Source organism: Botryllus schlosseri, chromosome 7, assembly GCF_051294905.1.
Source record: "Botryllus schlosseri isolate E-star chromosome 7, Bs_hap1, whole genome shotgun sequence".
Taxonomy (NCBI): domain Eukaryota; kingdom Metazoa; phylum Chordata; class Ascidiacea; order Stolidobranchia; family Styelidae; genus Botryllus; species Botryllus schlosseri.
The window spans coordinates 21,221,854-21,243,771 of record NC_137242.1 but is presented as its reverse complement, the minus strand read 5'-3'; the positions used below and the strand labels follow the sequence as shown (position 1 = coordinate 21,243,771).

The 21,918-nt window shown below is 40.8% G+C and overlaps 1 protein-coding gene across 1 annotated transcript in view; it reads left to right on the top strand.

Annotated features, from left to right (window-relative positions):
* The window catches only part of LOC145443680 (uncharacterized), a 25,555-nt gene extending 3,637 nt beyond the window's left edge, over window positions 1-21,918 (top strand). Inside the window, exons 2-7 of the mRNA XM_080321620.1 lie at window positions 4,250-4,303; window positions 4,651-4,704; window positions 5,957-6,010; window positions 6,710-6,763; window positions 20,076-20,311; window positions 21,614-21,918. Coding sequence (XP_080177746.1) covers window positions 4,250-4,303; window positions 4,651-4,704; window positions 5,957-6,010; window positions 6,710-6,763; window positions 20,076-20,311; window positions 21,614-21,808 — 647 coding nt within the window. The 3' untranslated portion in view covers window positions 21,809-21,918. The remainder of the gene's footprint in view (window positions 1-4,249; window positions 4,304-4,650; window positions 4,705-5,956; window positions 6,011-6,709; window positions 6,764-20,075; window positions 20,312-21,613) is intronic.

Below are 21,918 nucleotides of genomic sequence, written 5' to 3'. Positions count from 1 at the left end.
TTTTTAAACGACACTTGAGGCAAAAAATGCCTGAAACGTGTTTTATCAAGGAATATGGTATGGGAAATATCACAAAATCAGCCCAACTAAATTTTTGTTACATGGTGCTATATTACACAACAAGAAATTTGGAGCATTTGAGTTTTTGAGCGGCTGTCTCATAGGTTCCCAGGTCGTGTGCCATTGTACCCACCGGGTGGGGACCGATGATAAGTTCGAGCAACAAAATTCGAACTTTAATAAATGTTTGTAGTATAGGCGGTTATTCATGTGTGTATGCGCGGTAGGTTGATCTTGTATCAAGGTCTTAAGCCAGCAAAAGATCCGCTGTTATCGGCTTAAGATTTTGGGGCCAGAAATCAATTTGCAATTTTTGATTCATCGGTACTACGTCCCCCCCTACAATCAGTAATCACCTACTAAACCCAGCTTGTTACCGTAAGCCGCACGTCTAGACTAAATTAAATACAATGGTGTGCATAAGTCTGGACAAACCTTGCTTCGGTCGGGAATCTATCGGGGAGAGTTTGCTCTGCAAGGAGTCTCCACGCGCGTGTGACTCTCAAGTTGTCTAAAGGCAAACATTTTAATACAGGATTGCCAGAATCTGAGTAGTGAGGGTGCTTCTGTATAGATGGAAGATCACGTTCGCTTTGAGTGTGTGATTCTCTGAAATTTGACGGTTTGCGTTCGCAAGCGACCCTTGGTAGACACTGTAAACCAGGGGTGTCAAAGTCAAATTGCGTCGTGGGCCGGATTCAAACCATTTGATGGCTTGCGGGCCGGACCATTCAAATGATTGAAGTTCCATACCCTTGTTTTTTGCTTGAATACTTAATTATTAAGCCTACACAATAATATATTGCATTATAACGGATCATAGCGTTCTACTCTAGCAACACCTTTATTAGCGAACAATGGAATCGCCAAAATTAAGTATATGGCTGGTTTCATATGGTAATGTAAACTGCGAAAAGAGTAACTTTAAGGACGATATACCTCATCTGTATGCGTTATGAGAAATACGATGGATATATTGAAGCTGGTTCATTACTATTATATCGCGATTCTGGTTTCTTCGTATGCAGAGGTTCTGTTAAGTCATAAGCGAAATTGGGAGTGCGTCGACAGATATTTGAATTATATTTTTGTGTAACAATTATATTCTCCATGTAACCTGCAAAAGCCGGTTTCTCACTATGGCGGTTTCACTGCTGCTTTTTGATCCATTTTCCGTAAAACTAGTATTTGAGTGTGGATTTTTTGCCTTCTCGGAATTGGACGCGAATGACGGCTTTTCCTTGCTGTAGATGACTAGAGTGAAACCACAACACCACTGTCGGATGCTCATAATGTGACCTATGAACAATTGAACATAAACTCGACATTTGCTATCTTGAGGGATAATGTGATGATGATATTTTGTACAAAAAATCTCAACATTTGTAAGAAATGTGCCGGATAATACCGCCATTTTTCAAAATAGCTTCGCGGGCCGGATGAAATGATCTGGCGGGCCGGATGCGGCCCGCGGGCCGTATGTTTGACACCCCTAGTGTAAACCAATGGTCATCGACACGTGGCCCGCGACTTGATTTGAGATTGCAAAAGAAAGCTAAGAAAACGATTTTGAAAAGCTGACATTGACTACAGTTTCAACACATTGTTGTTGCCATTTCAAAATAAGTTATTCTCCTGTGCCCAACATCACTATTCGTTACTGGCTAAAACGGCCTTGGCGATGGCAGGAGCATTCCATCGAGGAAGAATCAGCTGATATGAACGGGCAATTGGGCATACTGCCTTGACGTGCAACGGACCCAAACACTTCCAAGACCGAGACGCAAGGAAAACGGCATAGGGCAGTGGTTCGTAAACTGGAGGGCGTGAAATTATCCGAAGGGGGCGTGGAAGCGCAGTCAACTTAAATTTGTTTTCGCGCTCGGTGCGATTTACCTCGAATTCATAGTTGGTGCTCTGTGTATAGTCTGGTATTCATATTATAGAATTCTCTCATGAACAGTGATAATCTTCCATGCCATCAAACTATCCGTTGGGATTGCTAGCATTATGGTTGCATTTTTTGATATGACGATGAGGGGGCGTGGACATTTTCAGTATGATAAAGGGGAGGTTGTCTAATCAACTTTGAGAACCAGTCGCTTAGGGCGTCCCCAGAAGATCAAGCGTTACCTTGAGATGGTCTTTCAGCTAGTAATGTATCTCGCTAGCCCTAATATCGATTCCTTAGTCGCTGAAAAGCGTTTTCACACTGCACAGTGCACAGCTCAGAGTTCAAAAGAAAATGCAATTGATATGATAATGATTTTATGTTGTATATTCCTTTAATAAATATATTACTTCTTTTGTAGTCACTATGCCCATGCCCATCGCCTATATATGCGGTGGCACGGCGTTGTCCTGACGAAGAGTTTTAAAACGTGGTTGCCTATTTTATATCGATACTGAATTCATGCGGCCCGCGGTCGCTACGAATTCTGAAAAGTGGCCCGCGGCCCATTTTGAGTTGGCGACCTCTGCTGTAAACCATCGTCATATATTACCATTTTTCACGTTATTAAAGCATCTTTGGCTGCAATTCTATCCACTTAAATTTCCAACCACTCTTAATGGCGCTGAGCAACTTGCAACTTGCCGATTTCTAAAATTAATATACTTTGTTAAAGTAGTTTGCTGAAAATAATCAGCTTTCCGTTTGCGAATATTTAGCGACTCTCTGATAAAGCTTAGCTCGCAATCCCACAACATGAAGAACTATCACACACTAATGTAGCTAGTCAGCGACTAGTGCTTATTCATCCAATCAATTTTTGTTATCAACGGAATTGATACAACGAATGCATAATTGTCTAATATAAATTGCGTATCAGGCGTACGGGATCTATCATTATTTGATATGTTTATGACACCATAAAATCCAAATCAGACCGATCAGGGTATTTGATACTGTATAACTGGTTTTTGATATATCTACAACAAGTATAGAAACCGGTTTTTCACACTTATCAATATCATGTTAGCAATAGGATGACGCCTTATGAAGACATCATATGCTGAGAACTTGACCGTTCTGGCGTAGAGTACTCATCGAAATTGTTGGCAAAGTGACGGAAGTATTTGATGATACATTTGGTGATGCTTAAAAAGTCAACCTTCACTGCAGCATTGTTGCATAATGTGGCATGAGTCATCGCTAGGCATCGTGATCATTACTATATTACTTCACGGAGTTATATGGCTAGAATTGGGACCGTAACTGCCGTACCCAAGCCTACCGATTGGGGGGGGGGGGGCGAGCACGAAGGGCGAACAAAATTATTTCGTGAATGAACATAAATCGTAGTGCATTATTTGGAAAATTCATTCAACTGAACTCAAACTTTTTCGTGCCTGCGCGATTTATTGGTACCAGATATCTTGTTTATTGGAAATAATACGCATGATTTATAGAAATGCATATTTCGACGTCGGCCATTACCGCGCCAAGACGCACTAAGACGAATAAAGTTTTCGGCCATGTAACATGCGACTAAGAGAAGTGTGCCAGAACGATCGGCAGCGAGAAAATCTTGGCCGAAAAAGATCGACCGAAAACTTGGATATATATTATACATATATGTTTGTTTGTCCAATGTCCACATGCGCTTAAATGACTGGACCGAATGTTCTTGTCGGGAATCCGAATCCGACAAGAAAAATGCCATCACACAGAGAAAAAGTATTTGGCAGTGAAGAAATACCAATTTGAAATCGTGTACGTCCTTCAGTTTAGTACGTCTGCTTGACTTCAATATTTTTTTGACATAGCAGACTGGGAGTAACGAAATAACATCATGCAACGAAGTCAATATACCAACGGACCCGCCCAAAATTATTTATTATATACGAGCCCTATATTTTCCAAGACAACACCTCATTGAGCTCTACCGGTAAATCTGATTACGTAGGCAGGGAGAAGATAAAAAATTGATAGCAATATATATGGAATTGCCGGTATTATTTACCGATTCAATCATTAATTATAGTAATTTTTCGCGTTTTGCGCGATTAGGCGAGATAAACTGAAGCACTATAACGAACAATATAAATTTCGCTCGCAAGGAGTGAAAAAAATGTATAGAAATAGGATTCTCCTATTTAACCTGGATAATCGTGGGAATAGTGCTCGACAGTCATGATCCAGAACAACGATAATGAAGACAGACTGTAATTAACTGTTACATTGCAGGATACATGGAGCTTGATGCAAAATTTCAGCAGCTTCAGCAGAAGAATTCTAATGGTACGCTATTGACTCAAGTGGTATAAAAAAAGGATACACTGCTCAGAGCAACAATGTCAAAAACCATTGCAAATTCAAAATGACCACATGTTTTACGTTCCACACTAGTCACGACTGCAACGTTATTGATTTATATGAACGTCATAATTTATAAGTTATATAGCCGACTTCTTATGAAATAAGATATGGGTGATACGCGAAGTCATGTTGAATAATGAAATCATATCTCTTTGTCTTATTATCATTGATGTACATAAAATATCCAAGTACGAATACTGCACCAGCCTGATTTATTGCCATGTAAAGAAAAAACCGATGGTAATATTGATCTCGACTTTCCTTTTAAGTCACACTGCAACTGCGAAGGCATATTGACGAAATTGGAAGAAAAGCAAATAGTGGTAAGTGCCGTAGAGGCTGAGCAACCTTATATATTTAGGATAACGGATACTGGAGACAACTTTGTTTCTGTTTTTTGCATATTTCGGAAATCTGAAAAGAGGACACTTTTTCAGAATTTTTAATCTTGCAAAACCGGAGGCATATCCTAAAAATATAGTCAATTTTTCCCACTTTGTGGTCGGTTGACTACAAAAAAGGTCAACTTTCCGGATCGGCTGTAGAAATAACCGCCAGACGGCTGGAGCGTTAATTCAATGCTGATTTACTGTATCTCACTCGAATTCTGTCTTATATTTAACTAATATTCTCAAAAACGAGGACGTATGGTAATCAAAGTCTATTCTATGTGATGTTCTACTTCAATGTTTTTCATCCTGTGGGATGTCACGCTCTAGTGTGGATGAAAAATATTCAAGTGGGGCTGAGTGCACATTAACATCGTGCATAGTTGTTACTTTCAAATGAACTCAATAGGAGATATTAGTACAGTGGCTCCCTCACTCTGAGGTTTCGACGTATTTCAAAAAATTTGTTCGACTTACGGCGCACCACTATATTCGTAGCTTTTACAACAGGGTTGTCAAACTCAACTTGCGTCGCGAACCGGATCCAAAACTTCAGCTCGCTTGCGTGCCGAACCATTCAAATGATTCCAAAATGTTACTTCAAAATTCGTTCCCTTTTTGCACTTATATGCTTTCATAATAGACCTTACATTATAATACCGATCATAGTGTTTTGCCAACAACGGTTTTGTCCGGGTTGAATGCCGTTATAAACCGCTTATTCCGCCATTCTCACGACAATGTAAGAGTTTTAGTCATAATATGGCCTTAGCTCTGCGTATGCCTCTGAGGAATACCAGAGATTTAATTGAAAAAGGGAACTTGGTACATTATTATAAGAATGACCAATGTCAAACCATATCACCGCTGTCGCATAGTCATATAATGTGTCCTATCAACAATGAGCATACTCGATATTTTACATTGAATGGAAGTATTTATTACTAAAATTCTCAACATATGTTACAATTATTACAGCCAATGAGGGAATTCTTACCGCATGGGAGTCATCATTCGATCATCATCACTTTTCACCTAAAATTCCAATAAATAGATCAGCAATTGAGGAGATAGTGAAGTATAAAGTTTATGCATAATATAGTCTGCGAAGAATACCCAAAATTCTGAGCACTAAATATTAAGTATTGGATCAACTCGCAACTAGTACTTCAATGTTTGATTTCAGGCTATGCGGACCTTGATGCCAAATATCAGCAACTTCAAGAAACGCATTCTAACGGTATGGATTCAAAAATGACTGAAAGAAAAGCATTTCTCATATGTCCAATGTCATGAGCCATGGATGGTGCAATGCGCATAACGATGGATACTTCTCTAAAGACTACGTTTTTTTCAAAATGTACCCGCAAAATTCATGTAAAGACATACATTATATACAATGATACGGTATCGTAATATTGCCATTATTATTGACAAAATCAGAGGATATGGTGGCGCTTATCTTATCTTTTCTTAACGTTGTGTGCGCCACGGACCATAACCTACTGTCGTACAACCCGCGTCCCACGAAGAAGTGCCACTTTTGAATGATGAGTCCTGTCGAAATGGGATTCTACTTTATCTAGGTCAAGTACGTTCAAGCTAAGAGCAAATTTCTGCAAGAGAAGCGACCTAATAACAATGACTTGTGGCATCAGGCAATAATACTCAGCTATAATATTTTGATAACATGAAAATTTAGTTTTCTGCGTGATTGATATATGTTGTCAGATGCCAACTATTATTAATGAGTCAAATCATCGCCGTTACCAAGACCTACTGAGATATTGGATGCTATGCACCGCCATGTTGAACAGAGGCAATAACGACATCTCGTTAATATTGTACCAAATTTGGTACGGAAATAGCATCATCATCACGATTTATTGTTCTGAAAAGAAAGGACCACATTTCATATTTATGTGCACTTTCATTTAAGACACAATGCAACTGCGTAGTGATATGAATGAAGTTGAAAGAAAAGCAAATATCGGTAAGTGTCTTAGATATTTATTTATTTGATCCACCCAGCGGACCTTTTTCGCTGATATGAGGGATTAAAACAAACCGTGACTATCAAAGCGATAATTTTGAAAGTTTTTTTTCTTGGTGTAACAAAACCAGATGAATTCTCACGCGTGAATTATTTCTTACACCCTTACCAACTCAAAATTCTTAAAAACGTGCGGAACTATAAGTCATTAAATAAGAATTCCTTGTTGAACGGAATATATAAATATTTTGCTTCACAATAAAAAGGAAGCGTTCAGTATGTGTCATTGATTACACTACTGGTCGCGCAAAACCAGAGGTGGTCAGTAACGAAGTACTTCTACTTTTTCGAAGTACTCAAGTAGTTTACCTCTACTTCTGGAACTTACTCAAGTAGATCTGATTTTCGCTACTTCTACTTCGTAATATTTTGTGATCTACTTACTTACTTTTCGCTATTTTCAGTTTTTCAAGTAGAAGTAGTTTAATCCACCAATCAGCAAGATAGCCTAAGGAATTTCGGCGCTGTTTTCAAGGAATATCAACATCTAATTTTCATAAGTTGATTAAAGCCCAGAATTTATGTCGCGCTCAGTGGATACGGAGCTAACCATTATGATTTCACGCAAGAATCGGTGAATATCATTTCGGTAGCGGGTTGACGTGGTTCCGTTTACACCGGATTGTCGCCCTACGCTAGGGTTGCCATACGTCCGGAATTTCCCGGACATGTCCGGAATTTCACTGTTAAAACTGCGTCCGGGAGGAATTTCTAAAATATGCCTAAATGTCCGGAATTTTGAAGGCTTGAAGTAAGCTCATATCTTTTTTTTCGTAAATCAACCTAAACAAGACTATTTTTGGGCAGATTTTTGCAACATGAAATTTTTCTTCGCGCTGCGCGCGATTTAGTATCATATATATTGGTTTTAAGATGGGGACTAGCGCCCTCGCAAAAACTGCGATCAAAAAATAAATAAAAAATAACATTCATTTACAAAAAGAAGTCTAATTGTAATCGCAATTACAAGATAGCGGTATTCATAGAGTCGTCGTTTTAGGTCGTTTGAATGCTTTAACCAAAGATGTTGGTTCTAAACCTGGGGGTAGTTTGCCTTTATTCTGGGGTTCGCGAAGATGTTGAACGAAATTAGCTTCCAAAATTGGCTGTGAGTAAGTCTGGGCAAATGTGCCGACCTTTAATTAGTAATCAGCTCATCAAATTTTGAGCTGGGCCACGGCACATTTTCAAATTGGAAATGGATTCGCGACCATAATAGGTTGGGAAACACCGGATGTGCGGTGTTTATATAGCTCAGTGGTGAAGTGCACACCCGCATAAGGCTGATAAATAATCTTATCGGCGTGACATGAACATGACTTAACGATGTACAATTACGCCCCTTGCATTTTCGAAATCATCATCCTACATCAGCTCTATTCTACCGTTGACTTTGATTATGTGGACGGAGAGAGCATTAAAATTATACAGTAATATATGGAAGAGCCAATATTATTGACACAATTCATTCAAATCATTTAACGACCAGATGCATATAGTAAACCCCCAGAATTAATAGTTGCATCGAATACCCTACGATGGGCCCTAGACCAGTGTTATTTCGGTGGGATGGGGCTGCAATATGTGGCTACGGCACAGGTTACAACATACAAAGCGTTGCTGGTGTGACGTCATATTGATCGACAATGCGCTCACAGCTCATTTTGAAATCCGCTAGTGGGCGCTGAAGAGCGTCCGGAATTTGTGAAACAAAAATATGGTAACCCTACCCTACGCTCATATGAAATATTTTATCACAGTATACATGGCTCATCATAACTTTTGAAACCGATGTTTCGCAATCTAGCGTTGACTTATCTTATCGTAATCTAGCAGTCCATGGCGTGTCCTAATCTAGAATGGAAAAGTTTACTCCGACATTTTTTAGTTTTAGAACTGTATTAGCATACCTTTCTGAGTAAAGACATGAAAAACATTTTCCGCTTTTAGAAGTTTTATTTATACTTCACTTTCAATTCCCAGTGTCATATATACTTTGAGTTCTAATTACTATCAGTTCTTTTGTCTGGATAACATACATGTTGAAGTACAAAAGCAAGTGTAGCAATGCCTTTAATTTCCTGACATAAAGCTACATAATATGGCATTTTTACGATCAATCACATTTTATATTGAAGTTTACTAATCGCGCAAAGTGTTTACACCATATCCTATACAACTTCTCCGTACTGCTCTGCGGCTAAACTACAGGCCTTATAACATGAGGGAGTTCGCCATACCTTGATATTTTCCAAAGCGTGCTGTTCGAGAAAACAGAGGATTAGTATCGCATTTCCATATCAATGCTAATATTTTCATCCGATGCGGATAAATGCTTATGCTGTCGAAAATTGAATACCTCCAGGTATGCATCAATATGAATCAAGCTCGGCCCGGGGCCTACGATACTTACGGCCTAATATGGCACATTACAGTAGCAGGATATAAGAGGCCGACGCTTACAAAACAGACATCACGACTGACTCAATGATTGCTTGCGATGTCACTTCTCGATACCAGACGCCTAGCCATACAAGTGCAATAAAGTCTTATAACAGGCGAAATTACTACTTTCAGATGAAACAACCCAATTAAGAGCCAAGTGACAGCGTCGCAATGTATTTATCCACCAACACACAAGCAGTAGGGCTCTCAGCTTTCCCGTGGCCACTTACTGGCCACAGATTTTTCCGTCGCCGGCCAAGAAAAAGCGTTGTCTCGTGGCCGGCCATACAAAATCATCGTGGCTGGCCACGAGTTCAGGGCCAGTTAGTGATCTTGGCACATCTAGTTGGATGAAAATCCGCCCATTGCCTCTACTTTGACTATACTCTTGTAGATCTTCTTCATTTGCACTACGAATTGGCTGGCGGCTAGGTTTGTAGACGGCTTCCACTAATTTCGCATGTACTCAAGTTGCATTACCACTTTATTGAGCAGTTCGGGGATTGGTTCGAAATTACCATGGTTTTACATATGTTTAGTGTTTGCCTTCTGTGTTCGCTGTAGAAATGAATCTAATTCCCTCTGACTATGAAAAATTACTTTGGGGTGGTGCCTTGTTAACTATAACACCGAAACATGTGTTCCTTGAATTTCCTAGATAGTTGATAGAGTAATGTTATTGCTCGGTCAGACAAACGACTTTACAATAAAACTGTTGTCCACAGCTTCCACGCCAGGCGCTCAACGCACTGGGATTGTGTGGGGAGATAAAAGCGTGTTGCAGACTCGATAGCCTTGCAGTCGCTTCGCTTCTCCATCATCCAAGCCCATTAGTGATGCAAACGTAGATAATCCGACTCCCTGCCCCTCCTTCTTTTTCTACGCAAAGAAACCGTCATATTTCTCTTCAAAAAGTTCGTTTATTCCGTTATTACCAATTTATGATTACAATCCTTCATATACAAGTAGTTCAATAAAATGTGTCGAATGCATGCTTTTCATAGAAGACACCCAGGGGCACGAGAGATCAGATGCACTTTACACAGCGATAAGTATTTGCACTGTCTTCAGATGCTAAACCAAAATGAACGATTCGAAATTGTCTGTGTCATCAAAATTGTTCCCTGTACGTAGTTTGGGGAAACATTCCATTGTTCCTTGCATGAACCACAAATATATCATGAATATCAATCGAAGGCATAAACAGGCATTTTTTCGTCGGGCGATGGTACAGCATTTGATGACGCTAAGTATCTGGAGTGATCTATTAGGCCTATTATAACAGTAATTTGATTATAAAGCAAACGCATTTACGTCCTATGCCCACCACATCGGTTAGCAGCTTTATTTTACAACTACATGCGATACAAAACGATCCTTGCACCCAAGCAATCATACATCCTCTGACATGCACGCCATCGATAGTGACTGCGACATCCATTTTATTTGTACATGATTTTTTTCAATGTGGAAGATCGGCTACTAGTTGCATATATATATAAAAATTATATGGGATCGGAAACGCGTCCAAAATCGATTTTCTGGGAACAAAGCCCCACATTTTATCATCAGTACCGGCGGTAGGTTAGGCTACATCGTTGACTTTTTTCACATATGCAGCAAATCTGCAGTGCGTCAAGTTCAAGTGCTGCTACAGCATGAAAATATTCATAGATTCATCGACACAATCATCATCGTCCAACAATATGAGTGCAGTAAGCTCCATTGATGTTGAGGATAACGAACGTCGTAATGTATAGCCTAGCAGTACGATGATCAAATATGCATATATCCGTATCAGTGATGAGCGGAGTCGGCTTTTCGAGACTTCGAGTCCCTCCGACAACTTTGGTCTCTGAGGCAAAGTCCCTCCGACTCCGGGGATCTCAATCCCAGAGTCCGAGATAATCCGAAGAATCTTGTCCAGTCTCCGAAACATCCATATCGGTAGAGGTAGTTATTCAAAACCATTGTCGAAGAATCCCAATCGATGTTTTCGATAGCCTGTCTGATATTCAGACCAGTTTTTTTGGTATCCGTGAATTGCCGAACAGTCGCAACATTACTTCTGCGAGTCAAGTTCTCTCCAACAAAATGGACAGTCAAGCTAATAGAACTGCGACCCTTTAGATCGGTCCACATATCTGTGGTGATGCCAGCCAGCCCATAAGACTTGATAGCAACTTTTAGTTCCTCTGACAGCGTCTGCTTCAAAGATGAAGCCTCCTCATCCAACATAAGTTTCACCGTAAATCTGGATGGCAAAACGTCTTCTGCACAACACCACGGCAAACCGGCACTTCTTCGGTGTTCTCTACCCGGCGATCAGTGTTCCCCATGGTCACCTTCTCCTTTGATTTCTCGCTTACTTTTTTTGGAAGAAAGAAAGGAACTTTCTTCAACTGCGATCAATTCTTCTTGCACGCTTCGCTATGTCTTCGAAGATGCGACGTACCACTTGTCGACTTGTGATGCTTTAGCTGAACATTGCAATTTTGACATCTCGCAAACCCGTTATTATCATGCAGCATCAGAGTGAAATCCTTCCACATGTCACCCTTTTTCTGCGTCTTTGTGGGTAACCCACTTGACGTCGACGGTGCTTCAGCCATTATATTAAAACGACGAAGGAAGACCAGTCAGTTCGAACTAACTACCACTAACACCACTGAAATCGACGATCACATCACAGGTTTCAGTAAATTAAGTTCCGCATCGCCATGTAACAGTTGATGCTTGATGGAACTGCACTGCATTAAACATACATGTTGCATCACTGACGCACCGACCGACGCTCCTTGGAGTTGACTAAATGACTAGTGAGAGTGACTTCCAATTTTGAAGCTGATACATGATATCTGGAATTTGGAGTCTGAGACAGACCAGCAGCAAAAACTTGATTGCGGTGCTGATTTTTCTTATCACATCAAAGTCATTTCTCAATCAAACCAAACATTACATGACAAAAATTCAGAAGAGTTCTGGATGACTGACTACGTCAATCAATATTGAAGAAAGCGTAGTTCAGTCGTTCCTAACCTTTTTTCCTCCAGCGCCCCCTTTAAAAATTATCGTGCTCCAGCGCCCCCCAACCTCATATTGTAAGGAATGTAATAAAGACAGTGAGTAAGAGGGAGGGACGTAACACTACTTCGTGAACCCTCTAAAAACGATTGCCTTGCGCACCCATAGCGTGATAAACCAAACTTCTGAGGGCTTCGCCCACAAGAACCCCGTAGCGTGATTTCGATGGTCAGCAAAGTTTGTGTGACGTGGTCGCCCTAGGTCATCCTAGGTCACCAAAATATTCTATAATACATGCATGAATAAATAGGTGGTAGTTACATATAAAAGCCGCTATAAATTTTTTATCCTCTCAGCCCACGAAATCAGATTTATCAGTAGCGCCGAGTGAGCTATTGTATGGGAAAATAAGGGGCACGTAATTAATAATTAAACATATTCGGGCGTGCCCGTAGTTACAATTAATTCGTTACCAGGGACGTAACAGCACTTCGTCAGCCCCCCCAAAAAACGTTGGTCTTGGGCCCCCATCGGGTGATAAACCAAACTTCCGGGGGGCTTCGCCCACAGACCCCCATTCTGCTATCTTCTATTTGCTGATACTAGTCATCTACATTGGATGTTCGCTTTTGCCCCGAAATCAGCTGTACTGTTTAGCGAGCCAGTGCGAAGCGCGAAAACTTTCGATAATCCATGATAAAATCGGTCAGTAAGATCGGGAATTGCATATATATCAATTCCCTATCAATTCCTTTTCCTCTCTGCTCACGTTACCAGATTTACCGGTAGAGCTGAGTGAGGTGCAATGTTCCCTCTAAGCTGCACACGTGCGCAGTGCTGACACGGTATCTGCGCACAGGAAATCTACGTTGCGCACAACAAATCCGAAGTTATGACCCTTTTAGTCATTACAGTGAGTTGTTGAGTGTGCGCAGACTCATCAAAACGTAGAGCGAACATTGTGAGGTGTCTTCCAAACTGTAGGGCCCGTAACTAATAATTAAACATATTTGGGCGGGCGAACCCGTTGGTATGACTTCGTTGAATGATGTTATTTCGTGACCTCCTGTCTGCTATATCAAAAAATATAGAATCGCCCAACAGGAATATCTAGTTTTAGATATCCCTGTCGCCCAATCGTACTAAACTAAAAGACGCACACGTTTTCAAATTGGTATTTCTTCACTGGCGTATAACTTTTCCCCGTCAGATGGAATTCCTCTGCTGGGGTTCAGATTGCCAAGACAGGAACATTTGGTGCCAGTCATTTAGGCGCCCATAGACAATTTAACCTATATGTCTTTTGTAGGCTATATATTACGAAGTTTTCGGTGTTAATTTGCTCTGAATACTCATTAAGGATATGTCCTACCATCACATCATCAACTCCGAACCGATTTTTCTCCAGCGCCCCCCATACCGCCCCCCTGATTCCAGCGCCCCCCATTTTGCCCCTGAGCGTTTCCGCCCCTTCAAAATCGCCAGCGCCCCTTGGGGGGGGGGCGCTGGAGGCAAGGTTAAGAACCACTGGCGTAGTTGATGCGAGCAGAGCAAAGCAGACGGTTGTAGTTATTTAGTGTGGCTTTTCAGAAATTCGGAATATTTAGTTTTTACAGGGTAAGATCAGCTTACCTTAGTGATTTATGTATTGTTGAAATCTTTAAAGCGGGCTTAGATGCTGGTATGCCTATGTGAGCGGATCTTACTAGCGAAAATTCGTCGCAATGTCATTAAATCATTGTAACACATTGCATAAGTTATTATTCTTTCCATCCAGAAACTTGCATGTTGTATGTATATTTCTCACAGATATAAAGGTTGTTTGTTGTTGTTTATTGAACAGTATTTGGCACTTATCGCCTATTTGGTCATTTGTGCCCAGAACATGAATGTTGTAAAGTTCGTTAGTCTTTGTCACTTCTGTACGCTTCGCGGACGGCTTCCAGTCTCGCACGCCTTCACCATCTTTCACCCTCGCATCCGTGCGTCCACTTCAGTATCTGTTGCTGTCGATTATTGAAAGCTCGACTTCACTTTATCCGTCTGGGCTTTTCGTACGACACCGCTCAAGCAGTGAGGTCGGCGATGAGGAGTCCAGATAAACCTCCGACACATAGTAACATGGCAGAGCCGAGACTCGAACCAGCAACCATTGGTGTCGTGACTGCAGTGTTTAACCAACTGCGCCACTCGCTTCCCCACGGATATAAAGGTAATATTGATGTAACACTTATTATCAATATCTCTCACTGCAAATTGCAAGTACGATGAAAGTTGCGAAAAGTTATCACAAAAGTGGTATCGGATATTGTCTTGTTTCAACTGATACCAACGTTGGGAATACATTTTCACAAAATGGACCTATTACTATGTTGAATGTCATCAGGATAATGGGATATATTCCGTTATGATCATGAACTTGCTGGGAGAATCAGGGTAGCTAAACGTTGTACCATATGGAAGCCCCGCTGTATGTTGCTGATTGTAAATGTTTCGCACAATTACTGGGGTGGCATGGAAATCAGTCACTAAACAAATACGCAAGGAGGAATGTGACTATAGAAGACTGCAATGACCGCAACGTGGAATATTCTGGAGATCTCAACTCATAATATGATGACATTCAGCTGTGGATTCAATCATTCAAAGACTGCATCTCAAGGGAGCAAATGATGCACTGCGAATGATATTGGGTGCCTTTAATTTTGTGAACTACAGACACTGTTCAACGAAAATGCCTTGCTAGATCACTAGGTTACTCTCCAGTCCCCAATTGCAGTGCAGATGGCTGATTTTTATGCACTTGGCAATCATTTTTGCATGTTACCCGTCATATTAAAACTTTACAAGGTGTCAGCTGTCTGTGTTTTGGTTTGTAATCAATAGTGTCTTCTGCTCAGAGCTATCGAAAGATATCGGGGACAAAACTTACAACACTCCGGAAAACTATCTGTAGTAAACTCCGAGCCCACTCCGAGTATCACAAAATTGGCAAAACTCCGCTCCGGAAACACTCCGACTCCGCTCCGATGCTCATCACTGATCCGTATATCGTGGACTAATCATAGACCTGATACAGAAAGGAAAGATTGTATCAGCCGGGCATTATCCAAATCACTGCTATTCGGATATACGAAAGATAAATAAACTATGGAATTGTTCGCAACTACATATCCTATCTATACCGTTGGAAAGAGATATCAGATCGGGGAAAGCACCGGCCACAGCGAGCTGCTCTGTGACCGGCCACATAATGTTAAATGGATTTCACAGCTTTCCTGCGTCTTAAAGAGTATTTTCCACATATTCTTGGTTCTTTGATTCCCTATATTTGTTTCTTTCGGGCACTGCGATTACGATATTTAGTACTGAGAACGAGATAACAGGTAAAATGACCGTATACTGACCGAATAAATATTGCGATGGATATGTATTAAAGGAGTTATAGTCGAATCAACTTAAACGTAAATCGAACAAATCTGCAGTGAATTAAGACAAATTTCCAGTACAGTATTGTACTATTCATAAATTCATCAGAGCAATTCACGAAAGATTTTAAACTGCCCCTACATCCTTAAACTACATATGATCAAGTATATATGTATAATTTCGCATCACAGACTTATCCTAAACGATAAACATGGTTGAAAAATGAAGGACATAATACGCCTCATATTATTTAATCGCAGGTATGCATATTTACAAAATATAACGAACTAGACAATCGATTGCACTGTACATTGCACATCTTTCCGTAGAAAATCAATATAAGAACGGGGGAAGCACTGGCCACAGCGAGCTCCAATCTGTTCTGTGGCCGGCCATAGAATGTCATGTGAATTTCAAAGCTTTTCGGGAACTTATAGAGATTTTCTGTCATATATTTGGTGTACATTGTTCTTTCCAGTTCTATAAGGGATCTTACGATTAGCCGTGACGAGAGTCAGCCGAATATTCGGGTCCATTTTTACAAAAAGAAAATCAACACCTACCGGTTACCAGTTTTGATACAGTCATCATTGCTTCTAGCTTTCTATATCATTATTTCCTATTTCTTTTTGCGGATATCTCCCTTTTTAATGCATTCTTTCGATCAGAGGTCTCAAACTCAAATGTGCTCGCGGGCCAATTTACCAGTTTTTGACGACGCCGCGGGCCGCAGCATCAATTATGCTATATTCCATGTCTTACCAAGTAGGCCTTAGTTGACGAAATGAAATTGTGAGTTGACGAAATGAAATTGTGATATTGAAAGTGAGCTGATACAGCAGACTGTCATTCAACACACATCATAAAAATTGTGATTTACTCTGTATCGCTTTTGGCCGTGCATGAAAAAAATCATCACATGTATAACTATTTGAATAGAAATGTTGTTGTACTTGATATATAATAATTATAAGATATAGACGCCATGTGAGCGGAAAATATATAATGTTATCATAAAAGCTATCACGTTATAATTTTGCAGCTACTATGAATATTGTGAATTTAACAGATTGATAATAATAGAGATTGATCTGATATCAATATCACAGCATTTGGAGTTCAGCAGTGTAGCCCAATCCAGGGTTCGGGTATATACTCCTGGTAAGTGGGTTATTAAGCTCATGGTCAATTACCTTCGAATATTAGAGCAGAAAAAGAACAACATAAATATAATAATGAATGTGTCATAGTTATAGAAATGTCGGAACGCCGAGCAACCCATGGTTGAAACATCTTGGAACGTACCACGAGGGCACTCACTACCTTTGAGGGTGTAGATCAGTGGTTCTTAACCTTTTTTCTTCCAGCGCCCCCTTTCAAAAATTATCGTGCTCCAGCGCCCCCCAACTTCATATTGGAAGGAATGTAATAAAGACAATGAGTAAGAGGGAGGGCCGTAATAGCACTTCGTGAACCCTCCTAAAACGATTGCCTTGCGCACCTATAGCGCGATAAACTGAACCTCTGAGGGCTTCGCCTCCACGAGCCCCATATCGTGATTTTGATGGTCAGCAAAGTTTGTGTGGCCTGGTCGCCCTAGGTACCAAAATTTTCTATGATGCATGAATGGAAAGGTGGTAATTACATATATATCTCGCTATAAACTTTTTATGCTCTCAGCCCACGTAATCAGATTTACGAGTAGCGCTGAGTGAGCTGTTGTATAGGAAAATAAAGGGCACGTAACTGATAATTAAACATATTCGGGCGTGCCCGCAGGTACAATTATTCGTTACCAGGGCCGTAACAGCACTTCGTCAGCCCCTCCTAACAAAAAAAACGTTGGTCCAGGGCCCCCATCGGGTGATAAACCAAACTTCCGGGAGACTTCACTCCCAGACCTCCATTAGGCTGTCCCCTATTGGCTGATAGCCTATTAGGTATCTACATTGAGTGTCCATTTACTGAGGCAGCTATGCTCGCTTAGTCGCGCGCAGCGCGAAAAATTTCACTAATTAATGATTATAAATTGGTCAATATCATCGGGAATTGCATGTAAATTGAGATCAATTTTTATCCTCTCTCTGCTTATGTAAACACATTTACCGGTAGAGCTGAGTGAGGTGCAATGTTCCCTTTAAGCCGCGCACGTGCGCAGTGCTGACACGGTCTCTGTGCACAGGAAATCTACGTTGCACACAACAAATCCGAATTGATTACCTTTTTTTAGTCGTTACGCACTGTTATCCAAAGGGCAGCATAGTGAGTTGTTGAGTGTGCGCAGACTCATCAAAACTTGAAGCGAACATTGTGAGGTTTCTTGAAAACTGTAGGGCCCGTTTCTAATAATTAAACATGTTCGGGCGGGCGAGCCCGTTGGTATGACTTCGTTGCATGATGTTATTTCGCGACCCCCTGTCTGCAATATCAAAAAATATAGTATCGCTCAACGGGGATATCGTCCAATCGTACTAAACTAAAAGACGCACCAATTTCAGATTGGTATTTCCTCACTGACATATAATTTTTCCCTGCCAGATGGAATTCGGCTTCTGGCGTTCGGATTGCCAAGACAGGAACATTTGGTGTCAGTCATTTAGGCGCCCATGGACAATCAAACCTACATGTATTTTGAAGGCAATATGTAACGAAGCTTTCGGTGTTAATTTGCCCTGAATACTCATTAAGGATAAGTTCTATCACCCCATTATCTACTGCGAAGCCATTTTTCTCCAGCGCCCCCCATACCGCCCCCCTGAGCCCAGCGCCCCCCATATCGCCCCCTGAGCGCTTCCGCCCCCCTTCAAAGTCGCCAGCGCCCCCTGGGGGGCGCTGTGGGCAAGGTTAAGAACCACTGGTGTAGATAATAAAGTTGGATTAGCAATGAAGTCGATTATCACATTCGTCAGGATTTATCAACACAGGATTAAGGAAACCCATCGATCGCAGCGCATAAAGTTAGTGTTAATCTGATGAGTTAACAAACTTGTACGAACATTAGATAACTATAGTTATCTATTAGAACTGTATAGGGTGCGTACACTGCGTACCATTCCTACGCACAAATATTTCCAATAATGACCGTGCCGGCTGTCTCCTAGGTAATGGCTTCACTAAACAATAAACGAATTATGTATATCCGCCATTGCAGAGCGATATCATTATTCCATAATCCGTTTCTTAGCTGTAACGTACGCAGTGGACGCGACTTTCATTTCACCATGATGATAATTCTAGCTATCGCAGTGGCAGTATATATAACGATATATCGTTATCAGGCTGCTGTTTCGTTCAGCAAATGGACAATAGGGTTGTTCAAAAAAAACTTTTTTTTCCAAATCTCACTCGCCTAGTGACTAAATCGTCAGGTTGTCCAAGAAAACGATGCACACAAAATTTGACTCAATTCCAACCAGTAAAGGCCGTGCAATCTTGAATTAAAATTTTTAAATTATTATTAAAAATAAAAAAATAAAAATTCTCAAATTTTTCTGTCAACCCCATGAAATTGTTGAGCTGTCTTCAGAGACGATGCAAAACAAATTTGAGTCAATTCCGACTGGTAGAAGCGGAGTTATTCGAGTTTTCCGTTGATAATTCTCGGATTATCCTTGATCCTCGGATTATCAACGAAAAACTCAAATAGTTCCGAGAAGGCATCTGTATTGTCGACAAGCAAATTGGCGGAGTCAATCGTGATGTCTGTTTGGGAGTGTCGATCTCTTATATCCTGCGAGTGTGATGTGTGATATTAGGCCGTAAATATCGTAGGCCCCGCTCGGCCGATTTTGCATAGCTTAATTTGCAAATTTTCACAATCCATGCGAACGAATTACGATCGTTTTCAGAACTACTTACTTACTTGAGTTGATTTAAAGTCGGTCAATTTGACTTCTACTTCAAGTATATTTGGGTTGCCTATAGAAGAAGTACTTCTACTCGTACTTGAGCAGATTTTTTTCGTCGCTACTTCTACTTCTACTTGAGTAGCTTTCTTGACTACTTTGACCACCTCTGCGCAAAACAAGAGTTCAGTTCAGTTTATTAAGAACTCAAGTTATCGTGACATGGTGCAATTTATACCGATCACGCGGTAAAAGAGATATCGGGCTCATTTCGCGCTGGTTGTTGCCCAAGAACGCTGTCACTGCCGAGAAATAGAAGAGTCTACACTATAAAATGACATCCCACTAAATATGCTGGAAAACTATTTCACTAAATAGTAAACATCACGAAGAGGCCCGACAGCGTATTTGAGATCCCTTATTCGCGTTGAATAGCGTGATAAATTTCTTCAGACAGGGTAAATTTACCATATAAATATATATATATATAACGACCACGTGTTTTCAAGGTCTGTGCGAGGTACGATATGAGGACTACTGTTTCTTCCTGGGAGCGACAGGGAAGGCCACTATGAATATGAATGCCGCCAGATGGTTTTGCGAGCGAAATGATGCAAAACTTGGAAACATATATTCATCAAAGCATTTCGACATGTTAACCAATTATTATCGACCCTATGTGGGAACTGTCTTGAATGGAAATACCCTCGTCGGCATCAAAACTGGAATGACATTTGACCCGCAGGTAGTGTATTTTTCTTCCCAAAACTATGCATTAATGGATTGTTTTGGGTTGTAATTGGTTTCCTACTCGAGTAGACGTAAAGCAACCCCGTGCATTTCCACGTAATTATAGCAGGAATTATTCCGAATAATTTCAATGCATGCAAAACTACTTGAAAAACTACTAAAAATGGAATAGTATATTCATACTGAAATGAACTCGAGTATTTTTCGGCTCACACTCGTCAGCGGCAATCGTTAGCAACTAGTAGCGAATTGGAAAGAATATTGTACAACAACAATTTCATTAGAAAATATGACGTCACCAGCATCAACTTACGAATAAGATAGCGTTCAATGTACTATTTTTAAATGGTACAGGAACTCCTGTTGTTGAAACAGCCTTGGCTGGTGATTTTGATAAAAGTTGACTCCAAGCCACACAAATGAAAGTGTGAATGGCCCCTCCCAACGACACGAAATATGTCGTCTCGGTAATTTTTCGTACAAGCGTTCTCCAATTTCATCGTTACATAGACTACGTCGCTCATAATCTGCCAAGGCTTTATCACTGTCAACCTTTCTGGGAGAACGATTCGTGAAGTCGCATGTTCTCCGAAACTATAAACGTATTGATGTTGTCTAGATCGGAGATAGTTGGTGCCGAAGTGTCGGTGCCTAAGTTCGGTCCTGCAGGCTCCACGGCCTAAGAGTAAAGCATCCCAAAGGCCGTAAGCGTTCCTATAAATATACTGTTCTCTAATAATTGCGAATACAGTCAGACTCGATTCTGTAAATTATGCGTATTAGTTTGCGGGAGGTGACTTCCAGATTAGAACCAAGAGAAAATAGTCACCCTAAATTGCGCAAAGCGCGGAAAAACTTTCAAGTTGAATATATCCGTCCTAAAATACTCTTATGCCGTGTTAATTTCCGACAAATTTAGGGTGAGGGCATGGTTTCCCTCCCCTTTTGGCTACACCAGTGGTTCGCACCATCACTAAAAATTACCAACATAATATGAAGCATAGCCTATGCTATGTCCCGTGGGTAGTGTTGACCAACTGCCTAGGTGTGTGAAGACACGTACGACACTCTGAAGAGCAATTTAGACCTACGAAATTGCCCGAGTCTATGTTCAGCGGCAAAGTAGATAAAAACCTTCCGAAGAGATCTGGGTGTCATGTACGATATCTGATGTCTTCACGAATTTCATTGATATTCCGCACAGATTGCAAGTTGCAACCCAGTTAACACTTACGAAAGCTCACCTCATTCAGAAGGTGAGAGAAAACATTTATGTAAATGATCTGTTACTCTTCAGACTCAGGTTGTCCATCTCTCTGACGGATCAAGAGCGCCATTCATTCGCTGGGAATTGGGACAACCAACGATTGAACCTCAGTATTCATTTATAGTCGTGGGTATACACGCTGACGAGATTAAAGCAAGGGATGGATACAACAACTACCGGGAGGGCGAAACCAATTTTGGTGCTCTTTGTCAAAGAAGAGTTTGAATTATGTTTCACAGAATGGCCAAGACTATACTATTTCAACTGTGACTAAAATATAGCTACGTTGTGGATGTAGGAAAGAAAGGAAATAAATCATGGATTTACGAATCAAA